Source organism: Sciurus carolinensis, chromosome 1 (genome assembly GCF_902686445.1).
Source record: "Sciurus carolinensis chromosome 1, mSciCar1.2, whole genome shotgun sequence".
NCBI classification, from domain to species: domain Eukaryota; kingdom Metazoa; phylum Chordata; class Mammalia; order Rodentia; family Sciuridae; genus Sciurus; species Sciurus carolinensis.
In genome coordinates, this window is record NC_062213.1 from 173,077,267 (window position 1) to 173,095,327 (window position 18,061).

General features: G+C 34.2%; 1 protein-coding gene across 5 annotated transcripts in view; it reads left to right on the plus strand.

The window, feature by feature from the left end:
• Stil (STIL centriolar assembly protein) overlaps positions 1-18,061 on the plus strand; it is a 50,228-nt gene that overhangs the window by 6,020 nt on the left and 26,147 nt on the right. For 2 of the 5 annotated variants that reach the window (XM_047556523.1, XM_047556526.1), the window contains exons 4-12: positions 256-363; positions 2,877-2,989; positions 3,290-3,477; positions 4,881-5,128; positions 8,315-8,398; positions 9,837-9,923; positions 12,054-12,204; positions 13,938-14,047; positions 17,925-18,039. In XM_047556523.1, the coding sequence (XP_047412479.1) occupies positions 256-363; positions 2,877-2,989; positions 3,290-3,477; positions 4,881-5,128; positions 8,315-8,398; positions 9,837-9,923; positions 12,054-12,204; positions 13,938-14,047; positions 17,925-18,039 (1,204 nt within the window). The remainder of the gene's footprint in view (positions 1-255; positions 364-2,876; positions 2,990-3,289; positions 3,478-4,880; positions 5,129-8,314; positions 8,399-9,836; positions 9,924-12,053; positions 12,205-13,937; positions 14,048-17,924; positions 18,040-18,061) is intronic. The other 3 variants (XM_047556536.1, XM_047556541.1, XM_047556550.1) reach the window with 3 other exon arrangements.

Sequence of the window (18,061 nt, forward strand, 5' to 3'; positions counted from 1 at the left end):
TAGTGGCTGTACCAATTTACATTTCCACCAGTAGTCTATAAGAGTTCCCACTTCTCCATACCATCATAACCCTACCAGCATTTATTTTTTGTATTATTCAGCTCCTTTATCTTTTTTTTTTTTTTTTTTTTTTTATTGCCTCAAACTTCTGGGCTTATCCTTCTGCTCCTGTAAGAGATAGTTAACTGTTCCTTATAAAATTTCTACCAAGTGTGCTTTTCCTTGTGCTTTAATTGTAAGTTCTTTTTGAAAAAGGTTTCCTTCAAGCAAAATGGTACCTTTCCACTTTCCTCCATCAAAGCGTGCACTTTGGAACCCAATGCCAATTGGAGATTTCATCTACTTACATCTCAATTACTACAGGTATAAGATGTTTCTCTTTTCAAATCAAACCAGTATAAACATATGTCATAAAAGGATGTGCAAGGAAAGTTGATTTCTATGACCAGTTGTAGGTTGAGTGTCCCTAATCCCCAAATCCAAAGTTCTGAATGCTCCAAAATCCAAACTTTTTGAGTACTAACATGGAAAATTCCACATCTGACTCAAATGTGCCTTGTCACAATCAGAATGAAGGCATACAGCAGAGTTGTATAAAATTACTTTTATACTGTGTGTATGAGACGTATATGAAACATAAATGAATTTCATGTTTAGGCTTGGGTCTCATCCTCAGGATAGATACCTCATGTATATGCAAATGGTTCAAAATCTGAAACACTGTCTGGGTCCCAGGCATTTTGGATAAGGGACACTTAAACTATATCCATTTTTCTTTACTCTTCCATTAAAAGCTCTCCTCAGACGAATATTCCATCTGCTTCCTAAATCCTTGTGCTTTTGAGAAGTAAATAATTAAAATATTTAAAATATAATATTTTACAAATCTAAAGTTCTGAGTATTGTAGGAGTTAAAAATGTGAAATATGATAAGAACTAAAAATGTCTTTCCTCATACTTCGACATGTTGTCTTTGGAGAACATTGAGAAGACTGAAATGATTTTGAGTAGATCACATTAGAAGGAATATAAAATATTGTGGTTTTGTTTAGGACCTTAAATGAAAGACATATAAGTTTATACTTACAGTAACTGAAAATTGATTCATTGAGATTTTATATATAATAACCTACTTATTTAAAACAGTATTTTAAGAAGTATGGATTATAGTGAGAAGAACCTAGAGTCAGGTTAGCAAGGAGATGGTTTTATATAATCATACAGATTTATGCCATAGTAGTTTAAGGTGTTATAAACTGGAGTCAGCCTGTCTTTAGTGTCAAATCCTGATTCTACAACTGATTTATGTGACCTCAATATATTAAGTATCAAGGATCAGTTTCCTTATAAAATGACTACAACCTATTTCATAGTACTTTGGTTTTGGGTGATGGGTATTAAACCCAAGACCTCACACATGCTAGTCAGGTGCTCTACCACTGAGCTACACTTCCAGATCCTCATAGTACTCTTGCAAAGATTAAATGAGACAGGCTCTATAAAGCAGCTGGCACCATGCCTACAATAGAAAGTATTCAATAAATGGTATCTGTGAGTAGTGTATCAGTATTCAAATCAAGAGGAAAGAACAAAATAAGGTGTTTTGAAAAGATTTTATGGCATTTGATGATTGACTGAATAGAGGAACTGAAGGAGAGATAAAAGTAAAAAAAAATTTAGATTCTAAACTAGTTGCAGAAAATGGTGGTACCATTGACAAAAATGAAGAGAATCTTGTAGAAGTTTAAATAAATATTTGTTAGACCTGTTCATCCTTTTCTTCATGTTTCTTAACTTGTCTTTTTTTTCTGTTGTCTTTCTGTGCTGTGTTTTGAGTGATTTGTTTTTCAACTGTACTATTTTCTTCTTCAACTGTGCTTAGCTGCCATCTAACCTATTTATTTAGGGTTTAGTTTTTTGTTTTTGCTTTTTTTTTGTAGTACTGGAGATCAAACCCTGGGCTCATGCATGCCAGGCAAATACTCTACCACTGAGCTACACATTAAGCCCATTAGGCTTTTTAATTGTGGAAGTACATATACCACATATGTGAAAGAATGTTTATGATATATATGCATAGTTTATAGAATAACAACAAGCTGCTGTGCTTGGAGGCACACGCCTGTAATCCCAGCAATTTGGGAGACTGAGGCTCCGAGGAGGGTTGTAAGTTTAAGGCCAGCCTCAGCAACTTAATGAGACCCCCATCTCAAAATAAAAAATAAAAAAGGCTGGAATGTGACTTAGTGATAAAGCGCCCTGAGTTCAATCTCCAGTTCCAAAACAAACAAACATTTGTGTATCTATACCTAGTCGATTATATAATCCATTGAATTTTTAAGAATTATATTTTTTTACTTCTGCAAATTCTATATACCCCTTTTTATCTGGTCTTTGTTTATGTTTTCTTATTCCTTGATCATATTTTGGTTTCCCTCTTGTGTTTCTTTAACTATTTTAATCATTTTATTTTGTATTTAATAAAGTTACTGTCTGAAGTTCATAGATACTAATATAAACAAATGGGTATGACTGTTTCAATCAAACTATTTTGTTTACAGTAGTATGGTAAACAATGTGTATAACTTTCAATCAAACAGAAACATATTGACCTCATTGTTTGTCAATTCATGCTCTGGTTCATAAAGTTAATCAAATGTCTAAAGGACAACTATAGTTTGTATATCAGGTTATTGTCATTTTGGTTTTCAGGTGGTCCTCTCTACTCTTTGCCTTTGACCATGGGATTTCCTGACAGTGATCTTTCTGTACATTTTAAATGTTGTGTTTTATGTTTTAGGCAGTATTTCACAATGAGGATTTATTTTAGGCTATCAGATTCACTATGTTCATTAAAGACTTTGGTTATTTTTTAGAAATCCAAAGCTTGTGGTGACTGAAAAGGCCCTCCGGCTTGCTTACCGTCATGCTAAACAGAATAAAAAAAATGTGCCATGCTTTTTACTTGGTTCTCTCACAGTAGATGAAGGTAATTATACTTTAGAAAATTACTTGAATGCCTGTAGTAGAATTTACATTTATTGATTCAGACAGCTATTGCATATGCTTTGTGGTAAATTTTTTTTTCTTGCTGTATACCAAGGATATGAAGAAAACTGCCCTTCACAGTCTTCATGATCTAATTGAGTGGAATATATAAACAAGTCATTTTTTATATAAGATCTTAATATGCCACTGTATGAGCAAAGTGCTTTGCTGTAATCTAGCCTTGCTAAGTTGATTTATGTTTTTTAATTAGCATGCTGTAAACAGTTATTTTTTTTTTCAGATGAAGAAGGTGTGACATTGACAGTAGATCGCTTTGACCCTGGTCGAGAAGTACCTGAATGCTTAGAAAGAACCCCTACTGCTTCTCTTCCTGGGGACTTTGTGATCCCTTGCAAAGTTCATACTGAAGGACTTTGTTCAAGAGAAATGATAATTCACGATGTAGATGACTTCAGTTCAACTTTTAAGGTGATATTGATAACTTTCTTAATTTAACAAGAATCATAGTATGTGTAATATGTAGTATTTTAATAAGCCCATGTTTGAGAAGTGTAATAATTTCTGATTAAATTATTGTGGAACTGGGCATGGTAATCTCAGTGACTTGGGAGGCTGAGGCAGGAGGATCACAAGTTTGTGGCCAGCCTCAGCAATTTAATGAGATACTCAGGAAATTAGCAGGACTCTGTCTCAAAATACATCTGGCTGGGGATGTAGTTCAGTAGTAAAGTGACTCTAGGTTCAAACCCTAGTACCAGAAAAATTTTAAATTAAATAAAAAATAAATTATTGTGGGGCTAAAATCCAATAAATGTGGTTTCTGAGGGCAGGAATCCTGGGTAGATGATACGGATAGCATTCTGGAAGAGGAATCAGCGTGACCAAGATAAGATAGTTCAGGATGTGCTCAGGCTAACGGTAAGGGTATAGATTTTTGTTAAATTTGTGGGCAGTGAAACTAGAGTATTAATTTGGTAAGATCATAAAGAACCCTGTCAGTTATGTTAAGGAATTCAAATTTTGTCATATGGGCCATGTAGCCATTGAAGGTTTCTGAAAAAAGAAAATACTGTACTATCAGGAACTGATTTAACCTGAGAGGGCAGACTGACTGAAGCCAGAAAGAATAGTTAACTAGGCTATTGCAATAGCTAGATTTATATTAGAGAGGTATCTATTAGTCTGTAATAGAGAGGTAGCACTGAGACTAGAAAAGTACACAGTGGGCTTCAGCAAATACAGAGGAAGAACTGACTTGACAATTAGGGTTACAAGAAAAGAATCAAAGAGAAATCATCTTGCAATTCTCTAAGGCTGAATCAGAATTAATTTGCATCCATTTTTTTCCCACATAGTAAATATATATTGGGGGTAACAGTCCCCATCAAGAATATGAAGTGCTGCTAGGTTTTATAAGTTGGAAATATGTGATAGAGCTTGGGACAAAAGTCTTATTTGCTTTGATGTAATTATTCACTTTATTTTTTTGTTTTGTTTTGTTTTTAGGTACCAGGGATTAAACCCAGGGGTGCTTAAGCACTGGGCCACATTGACAACCCTTTATTTTTTATTTTGAGACAGGGTCTTTCTAAGTTGCTTAGGGCCTTGATAAGTTGCTAAGGCTGGTTTTGAATTCATGATCCTCCTTCCTCAACCTTCTGAGCCACTGGGATTATAGGTGTGTGCCATTGCACCCAGCTCACTGTATCTTTTGATTGCTTAGAAGAAATGAGAATTGAAATGTTGTAAATCAAAACTAATTTTGTTAATGTAAGATATTATATGTGTATATGCACCAGTATAAAATAAACTTTTAAAAATATAGACACAATTCAGAGTTTTAAAATAATTATATAATACTGATTTTTCAGGCCTTACAGCACCATGTATGTAGCAAAGATTCCTTGGACTGTAGTAAGCTGCTTTTCCTAAGAGCTCATATTACTTCCAGGGAGAGTTTGGACAATGTGGATTTTGACTTGCACTGGGCAGCTGTAACTCTAGCAAATAACTTTAAATGTGCACCTGTGAAGCCCATCCCCATTATTCCAACAGCTCTGGCAAGAAATTTGAGCAGTAATTGGAATATTTCTCAAGTTCAAGGGACTTATAAATATGGGTAAGTAAAAGATATATTCTAAAGTTTTGCATATTTTTGATTAGTATTTTTTGAGCATCTCCACATACACAATATATGTGGAGTCAGGTGTAGTCAGTTGAAGTGAAGTTGTTAATTGGTTTGTTTTGTGTATGGAGGGGGTGGTTTGGTTTGTTTCTTGTAGAGCTAGGGATTGAACCCAGGGCCTCACAAATACTAATAAGCACATGCTCTACCACTGAACTGCAATCCCAGCCCAGTAGGTTTTGCTGAATATAGAGCTTTCATTCAGATTTGTGCTCACTATCCTACAAAAATTTGGTAGTAAAAATTATATTAAAATTAGTTGAGGGATTGGGATATGCCTCTATAGAACACTTGCCATGCTTTATCAACTGAATTATTTTGCCTAGGTTTTACACCATTTCTTTCTTTTCCTTCCTTTTCTTTTTTCTTCCTTTCTTTCTTTCTTATTTCTTTCTTTCAACTGTAATCTGTCTGTGAACCTAAAAGAGTCTGGAAAATTTAATTGTAATATGCAGTCTTAACTATGAATAAAGAGCAATGCAGATATAGAAGAGATCAATTAAATAAAAATTTGTAGTACTCTTGCTTACCAAAATGTCAACTTCTTGACCATGGAGTTTCTTCCCAAAGCTGGAGCAGAAACCTCTCCAGCTTCCTATTCTTTAGTGTCTTGGGAAATGCAAGCCAAAACATAAGCAGAGCTGCTTCCCTAATCCTCATCCATTTTATTTATCGTCTACTGAACAAGGTTAGACAATGTAAGCACACTGTGCTTTAAAGTTGACCAGAGGTAGTTTGAAGGATTTTACTTCTCACTTCCTTTCAACACTGACTCCACCCTAGTTCCTGTTAGGTCCCTAGAGCCAAGAATATTTGCCAAGGTACACTAAATTCCAAATCTTATCCTCTAAAAATGCTGCTTCAAAAAAAGATGAAAAAAGAGAGAACTTTTCTGCAAAGAAAGTTCTTGAAGTAGCAAGAAAGTCCTCATTTTGACTCCCATATTCTGACCAGAGTGCTTGCTGGTCGGAGTGACACAAAGTGTTACTGCATTCCAAAGTCTTGGAATGATTGAATCATAATGATCAAAAAATGTTCCATTTGATTCCTTTGGAGTAATAAAGTGCTTCTCAACTGGGACATGGAATTTTCATTAAAATTAACCAAAAAATTTATTTGTTTTACTTTGTACCTGTGTTCATTTACTTTCTTATATAGCATGAATTTACCCTTTTTTGAATTATTCATCTGGGACCCTTTAGTGTGCTATCCAATTGCCTATTCCCCTTGCCACCACCTATCTAGAATTACCTATTGAATTTGTGACATTGCCCTTTTCTCCAACCACATTCATGTTTTTTCTACTATTTATATTAGGATCCATTATAGAAAAGTATTTGGGTAGGAACTAGGAATAGATTTTTAAAAATATACTTGTCCATTAAGTGTATTGACATTTAAACCCTATGTGCTATATTTAATGGAGGTTTATACACAGTGATAGGAAGGAAGTAAGGTATGTCCAAATTGCCTGAGAAAATCATGGGAAATTTAAACTAATTCTTTTAAGGAGTAGGACTTTATAAGGTGGGGGAGAATTTTTAAAACAGGTGTGTTATTATTGGTAGCTAAATTTAAACCAGCTCAGGCTTAATCATCTTGTTTAATTTATTATATTGGTGTTTTAGGGTTATAATGATAGGATATATTATCAGTGGTACTATTAAGATTTAATATCATTAATGATATTGTTTTTATTTCTGTGATATAAAGCCATAACAGTAAAACTGTCTCTCAACAATTCTATAGTTTTTCATATTCTTGTGTGTGGTGCTGGGGATTGAACACAGGACCTTATGCACAAAAGGCAAGTGCTGTACCACTGAGCTACATTCCCAGTCCCAGGTTTTTTATATTTTTAAGACTTATAATTATAAATCTAATAATAGAGTATGTCCTTTTAGGGTAAAGTATGCTTTTAAGGGATATTTTTGTTTGTTTGTTTATTTGCTTATTTTGTGCAATACTGGGATTAAACTCAGGGCCTCATGCAAGCTAGGCAATAGCTTTATCATTTGATCCAAATCCCCATCTCACTGCTTTTGAGTTTTATCATCATGTTCTTTGACAGAGGTTACAGCAATTTGGCACATGGATGTTTGTTTATATCTCTCCTAACTCAGTCTCCTTCAATGAGTAGGAGTGTTATCAAGTCACCTGGATGCTTGAATATTTCCAGTAACAGGAAATCCAATTTTCACAGTGTAGCCTGAATTTGTCTACTTTAATTTTAATACTTTTGATTAAAATAAGTTGAAAGTAAAGTTGAAGAGTAAAACTTTTTTTAAAAGTGGGGATGTAGCTCAGCGGTAGAGTGCTTGCTCAGTGTGCATAAGGCCCTGGATTCAATTTCCAGCACCACAAAAAAAATAAAATAAGAAATATATGTAGGGCTGGGGTTGTGGCTCAGTGGTAGAGGGCTTGCTTTGCACGTGCGAGGCACTGGTTTGATCCTCAGCACCACATAAAAATAAGTAAATAAAAAATAAAGATATTGCATCCATCTACAACTTAAAAAATATTTTTAAAATGTATAAAATCTTCAATGATCATTTTAATATATATATTGTGTGTATTTATTTATATGTATATATAAATATGTGTACACATTAATATATATATATATTTTTAATTGGGGATTGAACCCCAGGGGTGTTTTACCCATGAGCTACATCTCCAGTCCTTATTTTATTTTTTGGAGGGCTACCAAGAATTAAACTCAGGGACATTCAAGCACTGAGCCACATTGCCAGCCCTATTTTGTGTTTTGTTTAGAGACAGGGTCTCACTGAGTTGCTTAGCACCTTGCTTTTGTTGAGACTGATTTTGAACTCACGATCCTCCTGCCTCAGCCTCCTGAGCCACTGGGATTACAGGTGTGCATCACAGTACCTGGCTATAAGTTTTGAGATATTAAATTTTCTTAATCTTTCCATTTTACAAGAGTCTTTTTTTTGACTGAGTTTAACATTTAGAACTGTTTGTCTTTATGTATGTATGAGAGGAAATTTTCATTTGAATCATGTCCCCTATCTAAAATATGTTTTATAATTCAAATTGTTTCTTTTTGGTAAAAAGTACATACTTTTAATTATTTTTGCATAAATGTCTTCTGTTTAGATATCTTACCATGGATGAAACACGCAAATTATTACTTTTACTGGAATCCGATCCCAAGGTTTATTCCCTACCATTAGTGGGAATGTAAGTAATTTACTATTTGTGAAAAGCTTTTCAGCCAAGTATGTATCTAAAATGTATATGATAAGCATGTCAATCAAGTTGTACTGTGAGTAGATCATCTTATGAAACCAAAAGTCCAATTTTTAACCACTGAGCTACAACCCCAATTCTCTAGTCCTGTTAATTTTTTATTTTGAGACCAGATCTTGCTAAGTTGCTGAGGCTGGCCTTGAACATTGATCCTTCTGCCTTCTGAGCTGATGGGATTACAGACATGTTCCACAGGGCACTCAAGCCAGTGGCTTTTTAAGCTCTTTTATTAGTAGGATCAGCTAAAATAAGATTTGTCCTAGTCTTAAGAAGAATTCCATATATAAAACAAGTAAAAGTGAATACTTCTGGTTGAGTTGAAGAACTAGAGCCCTAGTTCTTCAACCTTCTCTTACTACCCCTTGTCCTTAAGGTTATTTGAAGTATCCAGGGATCAAAATAACACTACTTAAAATTCACCATCAGACAGTTTTGCAGAAATCCCCTTTAATGTTAATGACTTTTTCATTAGAGTTAGTGGTTAATGTCATTTAGATAGATTATTCAGAAATTCATATTCATTCATTATTTATTGAATACTTTCCATATACATAGCATTATGTTTGCTGCTGTGTTGGGGTTTAACGCACCTTCTTAGGTACTTAATAATCAAAGTGAGGTGGTAAAATATTCAAATACACAGAAAAATACTAAAGTATATGATTTACTGTGAATTGAGACGCATGGACAATGAACACTGAGTATTTGTAAGAAAGAAATGATGGGGGCAATTTTCTTACAGAAGGTAAGTTCATGTTGGAACTTTACTTGTTTGGATAGTAGAAGAGAGGATTGGTAGGAAAGAGCATCCTTGTAAAAGAATGATATGTGCAAAATTAATGAGAATACACCTATGTCTATGGACCATGAAATATACTTACAGTTTGCAATGGTTCTGGTATTGGCTATGGATTATTGATGCCTAAGTGCACATTTATTAAGAGCTGTCTGTATTTTAGGCTATATATAATATATGGTACAGCATTTAATTCTCTTAACAACCATATAAAGTAGTTTTAGGTTACAAATTTTGGTCTCCTCTAATTCAGCCCATTCTTTCCAAACTAGGCTAATTCATTCTTTCCTCCTCCTCACTTCTACGAACCCTTTTCTCTCTCACATCTCAGGTGAAAGAGGACAGAGAGAAAGAAACATGTACTTGTTTTTCTTTTCTTCTCTCTCGGTGTAGATATATTGATATAGATTTCTATATATTCTCCCTCTAAGTTGTCAGTGTGACCTAGTATTAGTTATGAAACCTTTAATGGATTTTTGGTAAATATCAGGGGATCTGCTGTATTGCCTTGAGAAGGATGTAATCTAAAGTATGTTAATTTGTAAATGACTATAGTTTTAATTTTTTTTTCAGTTGGCTGACTGGAATTATACATATCTATAGTCCTCAGGTTTGGGCTTGCTGCTTGCGATACATGTTTAGTTCTTCTATTCAAGAAAGGCAAGTGATAATTTATTCTGTAGTGTTTTACTTTGTTCTTACCTCTGGTTATATTTTATTGGTCTCATTTAAAATTCATGTAATGCTTTAACCATTTATAATACTTCTAAATAAGTACTGAAGGAAAACCTACCTTATATTAAATGGGAATAAAGCTAGGCAAAAAAGATGAAGTGGCATTATACTTGGAAATGTTGAGAAATTCACTTGCCTAACCACAGAAGATAACATTTTTAGGGTGTGAAAACACCTAGAGGTCACCTATTATAGCATCCTATTTTACAAATGAAGACACTGACTTTCCGTTTAATGACTAAAAATGAGTTTGGATTTGTTCCCTTGCAAGTGTTTTATTAAGTTACACCATGCTACTACTAGTACACTAAGAAACATTTGAGATATTTAATTTTCTTTCTGGAACTAAAGCATAAGCATTGGAATTAACAGGGAAACTTTATGTCTAGATGAGCTCCCCTTTATTTTGTACATGATGCCACTATTTGCCTCTTAGTCTCTTTATTAAGTGAGAAGTTTTTTATTGTCTATCTGTTAATAGACTTTTTGGGTTGTGTTATCACTGAGCTAAAACCCCATTCCTTTTTTATATGTTGAGACAAGATCTTGCTAAGTTGCTTAGGGCTTTGCTAAGTTCCAGAGTCAGACCTCAAACCTGAGATCCTCCTTCCTCAGCCTTATGAGTCCTGCTTGTGCCATCGTGCCTGGGTGTAATAGACATTTTTTTTTTAAATAACTTTTAATTGAAAAGGCAATACAAGTACAAGGCAATAAATTAGACATATGTAAAGATACACAATAAAAGGAAATCTCTCCTAGACCTCATTTTCAGAGGCAATCATTGATAAATGGTATCTTGTGCTTCCTTCCTAAAATATTTAATGTACAGACAAGTGTCACTTTCTCTTGGTCTGTAAAAATTAAATCACAATTGAGAGCAGACCATTCTTTTTCTGTATTTTGCTTTTTTCTCTGTATTATATCTTGGAGGTCATTACATCTTGGCATATACAGACTTAATACACATATTTTAACAACTGAATGGTATACAATATATATTATACTTTCAAAACTGGTCCTTTTGCTTTTACAATAGTAGACTGATCACATTACTCATATCTTTTTATTTGTTTGTTATTGGGGACTGAACCCAGGGGCTCTTAACCACCTGGCCACATCCCCAGTTCTTTTTTTTTTGAGACAGGGTCTTGCTAAATTGCTTAGGGCCTCGCTAGGTTGCTGAGCCTAGCCTTGAACTTTCGATCCTTCTACCAGTGTAATTTATAATAGTGAAGTATAGTAAACAAATATCCATTTTTAAATGTCTAGGTGAATTAATAATGGCAGATCTATAAAATGTAACACTGGGCAATCACTGAAAAAATAAGGAAGTCTGAGGTATGATAAAATATATGGAAAGAGATAACAAAATAATTTGTTTGAAAAAATAGCATTTGCACATAGGCCCCATCTTTCTTAATTTATGTGAAATGTTTGTGAATGCCTAAAATAAAATTCTGGGTTGATTTTTTCAAGATAGGATATCACTGTGTTGCTTAGGCATGTCTCTAACTGCTAGGCTCAAGTGATCCTCCTACCTCAGCCTCCTGAGTAGCTGGCACTACAGGTGTTCACTACTGCACCCAAATTCAGGATGTATACGCATTAAACTGAGCTCTGGAAGTTTACACATTGAATTGGAGAAGACCATGGAGTAGTTTTCATTTTTCATTTTATACATTCATTTTGTTTGATGTTTTTATAAGGAATAGGCATTTCATAATCAAATATATCTTAACATTAAAAATTGATAATATTGGGGTTGGGGCTGTAGCTCAGTGGCAGAGCGCTTGCTTGGCATATGTGAGGCACTGGGTTTGATCCTTAGCACCACATACAAGCAAATAAAATAGACATGCTGTCTATCAACAACTACAGAGAAAAAAAAAATGTTTTTAAATGATAATATTAAAATGAGCATAAGTTTGTTTCCCAGTTTTATTTCAAAAATTGGACTCTTTACTCAAACTAATAGATTGGGAGACTTACTTCAGAGTTCTTTCAGTACAATCTTATTATTACTAAATTTTAATTAAATTGTATTTTTTTTCCCAGGGTTTTTTCAGAATCTGGAAATTTTATCATAGTTCTTTATTCTTTGACACATAAGGAACCTGAGTTTTATCAATGCCTCTCTTGTGATGATAGAATACCTGAGCTTCAGTTTCAGTTACTAACCAGCAAGGAAACATTACATCTTTTCAGTGTAAGTGATTTGATTACCTACTACATTAATGACCGTTTCCAGTTACATTTTGACAGTTTAAACCCAATGGCTTTTATCCTTTAAAATAATAATAATAATTCCAACTGTTAAACTCTTTTTATTTAACTTCAGTCATTGAATATTAACTTTGATTTATGGTTAATTTTTGTTCAGTAAATCTTAGATTGTATGTCTAGAACCAAATTATAATAGAAGATAGAAGATTATCCACAGAATAACTTGCCTGGGTTTCTCTAAAATTTTTGAGGAATGCATCAATAGTTTTTTATGTTCTATCATTTTGTACTGATGAGAATTAATTATGATTTTAGTGTTTTCTTTGTCTTGACTGTTATTTTTAAAATATAAGTATAACCTGGTTGGGGATATAGCTCAGTTGGTAGAATGCTTGCCTTGCAAGCACAAGGCCCTGGGTTCAATCCCCAGCACCCCAAATAAATAAATAAATAGGACTGGGGATGATGTAGCTTAATAGTAGAGCATTCCAGGAGTTCAATTCCCAGTACTTAAAAAAAAATAAAAATAAAAAAATAAGTATAACTAATGTATGAAGTTTTTCACACTTAAACATCATTGTTTATATAATATAATCTAAGAAATTTAAATAAATTATGTCTATTAAAATATAGAGAAATTTATTAAGTGATGATCAAAGAAAAAGTAGATTTTTGAAAGTATAGGTATCATCATATAAAATTAAATTTGGCCAGCATGGTGGCACATGCCTGTAATTCCAGTGACTTGAGAGTCTGAGGCAAGAGGATTGCAAATTCAAAGCCAACCTCGTTAAACTTAGCCAGGCTCTAAACAACTTAGTGAGACCCTGTCTCAAAATAAAAAAATAAAAAGAACTGGGGATGTAGTTCAGTAGTAATATATCCTTGGGTTCAATCTCCAGTACCAAATTTAAAGACTGCTTTTCCTAAGTTTTAAAGTTTTGTGTGTGTGTGTGTGTGTTTGAAACAATGGTCTTGCTGCTGGGACTATAGCCATGTACCACCACACCCAACTTAAAGACTTTGGTTTTTTTTTTGGGGGGGGCAACACTGGTAATTGGACACACTCTACCACTGAGCTACATCCCCAGTCCCCCCGACACCTTTTATTTATTTTTTTGAGACAGGGCCTTGCTAAGTTGTTGAGGTGGTCTCAAACTTGTGAAACTCCTGCCTCGCCCTCCCATTTCACTGGGATTACAGTTGTGTACTACTGTACCTTATTTAAAAATCACTTTGTAATGAAGTTGTTGGTTATCTTAGGTCTCAGATCAATAATAAATGAAAAATATTTTTTATTTTATTACAAAAAATTGAATACCTCTAAATAACCATGTATTTCCATTTTGATCTTTGAGTTCATTTTTAGGTTCTCATTGTACTTATTATTATCTTAAATGACCTCTAATAATTTGTTTCTATTCTAGAGACATACAGCATTTATAATTTTTCTTTAGATGTCATCCTCAGTTTATAGTTATTTTATATTCATTGAATTCCTGGTTACTGAATAAATTACATAATACAGGTGATTAAGTTTTAACTTTCATTTACAGATCTAGTAAATGGGCATTTTACAGAAGATGGTTATAGTTACAGAAATCAGAAGATCCCCCACCAATTCCCCCAGTGTTTCAGAGCTACTTTTCATCTAAATAGAATTCTCTGGTGTTTTTATTTAAGTCACATTTCAAAATATGACCTACCTCATTTCAGAATGTTGAACCTTCTGACAAAAATCCAATCCATTTTGAACTGAGTGCTGAGAGCCAAGATATAGAAGCAGAGTTTTTCAGCAAGTTTTCCAAGAATCTTTCTGCTAAAAGGTATAAGATAACTTTTTATTATCAAATATACTTTTTTATTACATTAATTAGTTTTTGGTAATTAAAATAACTGTTTTTGATAAAACTGTAAATTTTATGTATCATAGGTGTCTTTTCTTTAAATGTATTCTTTCATAGTCTCTAGAAAGTTGGCTGATAATTTTAATGAAAAGACAACTCTAATATAATTTTCCTTTGAGTTGATTTACTGTATAGGAAAACAAAAAAGACATTTGTCAAGAAATTATCTTGCCTAGGAAGGTAGTACTCTGTTTCTTTCCCCACTTTTTTTGGGGTGCATTATAGTTATACATTCTGATGAGTTTTGTTGTTACATATTTGTACATACACACACTATACAATGTAACTATGATTTTGGCCAACATCACTCAGGCATTCTATTTTTAATATCTTTTGTTTGTTCTTCCTTGCCTTATAATTTTAAACCTGGCTCTATCAGACAAACTACTATAAAAAAATAACTCCTATACCTAAAAAAATAGTTTGTTTAAAATTTTTCAAAGTATATACACTTGGGGAATATTAAATAAGGGCTTGTAATTTCTTGTGTCATTATATTCTACCTTTTGTGGTAAGGAGGATATCACCCTTGTATTAATCAGTGTTCTCCAGAGAAACATAAACAATAGGATATGTATAGAGTGAGATATTTATATTAAAGAATCGACTCCTGTAATTGTGGAGTTTTGGCAAGTCCTGAATCTGCAAGGTAGACTGGTAGCTAGAGACTCAGGGAAGAGTTGTAATTTGAGTCCAAAGCCTATTAGCTGGCAGAACTCTCTCTCCTGGAAGATTTGTCTTTCAGTTAAGGTGTTTTTCAGCTGATTGGAGAATGCCCACCCATATTATGGAGAGTACTGCTTTTCTCAGAGTCTACCAAGGTTACTCTCATATAAAAAATAACATCCACAGAAACACCTAGAATAATGTTTGAACAAATAGCTGGGTATTCTGGCTTAACTAAATTGACACGTGAAATTAACCATCCCATCCCTAATTCAGCTTTGTTATGTATTCTGTTTATGTGCCAGGTAATGTGCTAAGGGTTGGGGGCATGATGGTGTTAGTTTATTCTTTGATTCTTTAGTTTAGAAACAATTGTTATTTTTAATGCATCATAGCTATCAACTCTTCTATTAGTCAACTTTTTTACTATAACTCAAACCTGTCTTTGGACCCTTTAATGGTATCTGTTTCGAATATTGCATGATAAACAAACAGTTATAGAAACCAAATTTCAGTCTATTCAAGGACTTTTCATCCCCTTTTCTCTGGGATTATGTGTAAAGGATCGTAATGGTGTGCCAATACTTGTGATAAGGGATGACATGATTCTGATCCATCCGTGCTGCTGTGTACTGAGATGTTGTCATTAGTATCTGGTCTTTGGCAGACTTGTCCACATTCCTGCTGTAAAACTCCTATGACCTTATTCTGGCTCTCTGTGTCATGTCCGTGCTACACTGAGCACATGGAATATCATTCTGTATTCCACTTGTCCTTCTTTTATTTGGCAGGAGTGTTTTGTGGGTTGGTGCAGAACCATCTGCTTAAACACACTATGCAGATATTCTTGTTGCAGTACTTTGCAGAGAAAGATCTTCGTATCTGCCTCTCCAGACTATCACAGTTTGGTGGAAAGTTCTTGTCTCCTGTTAGAATTTCAAATCTGCTTTGGAGTTACTTGTTCTATTATCTTGCTGCTAGAAACAATTCAACTTGCATGAAACAAGATGCAGAATTCATTTTTTCTTCTTTCACATTTATTTATTTATTTATTTTTATTTGTTCTTTTTAGATATACTTGACAGTAGAGTGGAGTATACCTTTCTAATTAGAATCCCATTCTTGTGGTTGTACATAATTTGGTGCCATATTCGTATATGAACATAGGAAAGTTTTGTCCAATTCATTCTACTGTCTTTTCTTTTTCCATCCCTCCTGTCTTCCCTTCATTCCCCTTTGTCTAATCCAATGAACTTCTATTCTCCCACCACCCCCGTCCCCAACATTGTCTGTTAGCAACCGAATATCAGAAAGAACATTTGGCCTTTGGTGTTTTGGAATTGGCTTATTTCACTTAACATGATAGTCTCCAGTTCCATCCATTTACTGGCAAATACCATAATTTCATTCTTCTTTATGGCTGAGTAATATTCCATTGTATATGTATACCAAATTTCCTTTATCCATTTATCTGTTGTAGGGCACCTAGGCTGATTCCATAGTTTAGCTATTGTGAATTGAGCTGCTATAAACATTGATGTGACTGTGTCACTATAGTATGCTGAGTTTGTCCTTTGGGTATATACTAAGGAGTGGGATAACTGCATGAAATGGTGTTTCCAGGACTGGGATGTAGCTCAGCGGCAAAGCATTTGCCTCACATACACAAAACCCTGGGTTTAATCCCCAGTTCCAATATAAAAAAAAAAGACGCCCCCCCAAAAAATGGTGGTTCCATTCCAAGGTTTCTCAAGTCTCCATACTGCTTTGCAGAGTGGTTGCACCAGTTTTTAGTTCCACCAACAATGTATAAATGTACCTTTTTCCCCCACATCCTTGCCAACATTTATTGTTTCTTGTATTTTTGATAATTGCCATTCTGACTGGGGTAGATGAAATCTCAGTATAGTCTTAGTTTGCCTTTCTCTAATTGGTAGAGATGTTGAACATTCTTTCATGTATTTGTTGTCCATCTGTATTTATTCTGTGAAGTGTCCAGTTCTTTTGCCCAATTATTGATTGGGTTATTTGGTTTTTTTTTGGTGTTAAGTTTTTTGAGTTCTTTATATACCAGGAACCTTTCTTAAGAGTCTCATTACTAGTCTCTCCTAGCTTCCTTTTTTTTTTTTTTTTGGTACTGGGAATTGAACCCAGGGGCACTTAACCACAGAGCCACATCCTCAGCCCTTTTTTTATTTTGAAACGGGGTCTCAGGACCTGGCTAAGTTGCTGAGGCTGGCTTTGAACTTGTGATCCTCTTGCTTCAGCCTCCTGAGTTGCTGGGATTACAGGTGTGTGCCACCACACCCTGCTCTTAGCTTTTCTCTGACTTTACTTTTCCCTAAAGCATCCTATTTAGTTTAGACAAAAACATGATGCATATAGTAGTTCAAATCCTTAATCTTAAACCCTAATTTCAGCTTTAGAAACTTAGTACTGACACTCAGAATTGTTCTGTATTCTGCTGGAGTGTGCCATTTTTGATACAATAACCGTAGCTGACTAAATGGGAGGCGATATCTCATTGTATTTTCCCACCATAGATATAAGTAGATAGGAAAATATAATTCTTTAATGATTTTTCTTTTTAGCATAGTGTTTGTGTTTAATACAGTGTGCATGCCTATCACCAGATTATTAATTTTTTATAGTAAGCCCCAAGTCTTACTTGTAACTCTCCATATAATCAACCAGAAGTTGCTCAGTGACTATTGATTTTTGGTTGTTGTTTTTTGTTGTTGTTGTTATTGTTTTTAATATTTTGTTTTAGTTGTAGGTGGACACAATACCTTTATTTTATTTTTACCTAGTGCTGAGGATGGAACCCAGGGGCTCACTCATGCAAGGCAAGCACTCTACCACCTAGCCACAACCCCAGCCCACTATTGATTTATTATGACATTAACATAGGGATAAACTTGCCATGATCAGGTGAAAAGGGTAATTAATTAAATAAGAATCTGAGTAGACCAGCTTTCCTGGTGAACTAACATCGACCTGAAAAAAAAATCTGTAGTGTTAGATACTAAGTTAAATGATCCAAATACTACTTATTAAAGGACTTCATTCGGCCTAAATAAAATATTCTAGGTTGTTGAAGTTTTTTCTTGTCTCCTTTTCTACTCTTTAGTTCTTCCCTGAAATTATCTCCTGGAAAAATACCAGTAAATGATCATGACTCTGGTGTTGAAGATGAAGATTTTTCTCCAAGACCAATTCCTAGTCCTCATCCAGTGAGTCAGAAGGTATTCCTGGTCTTATAATGAA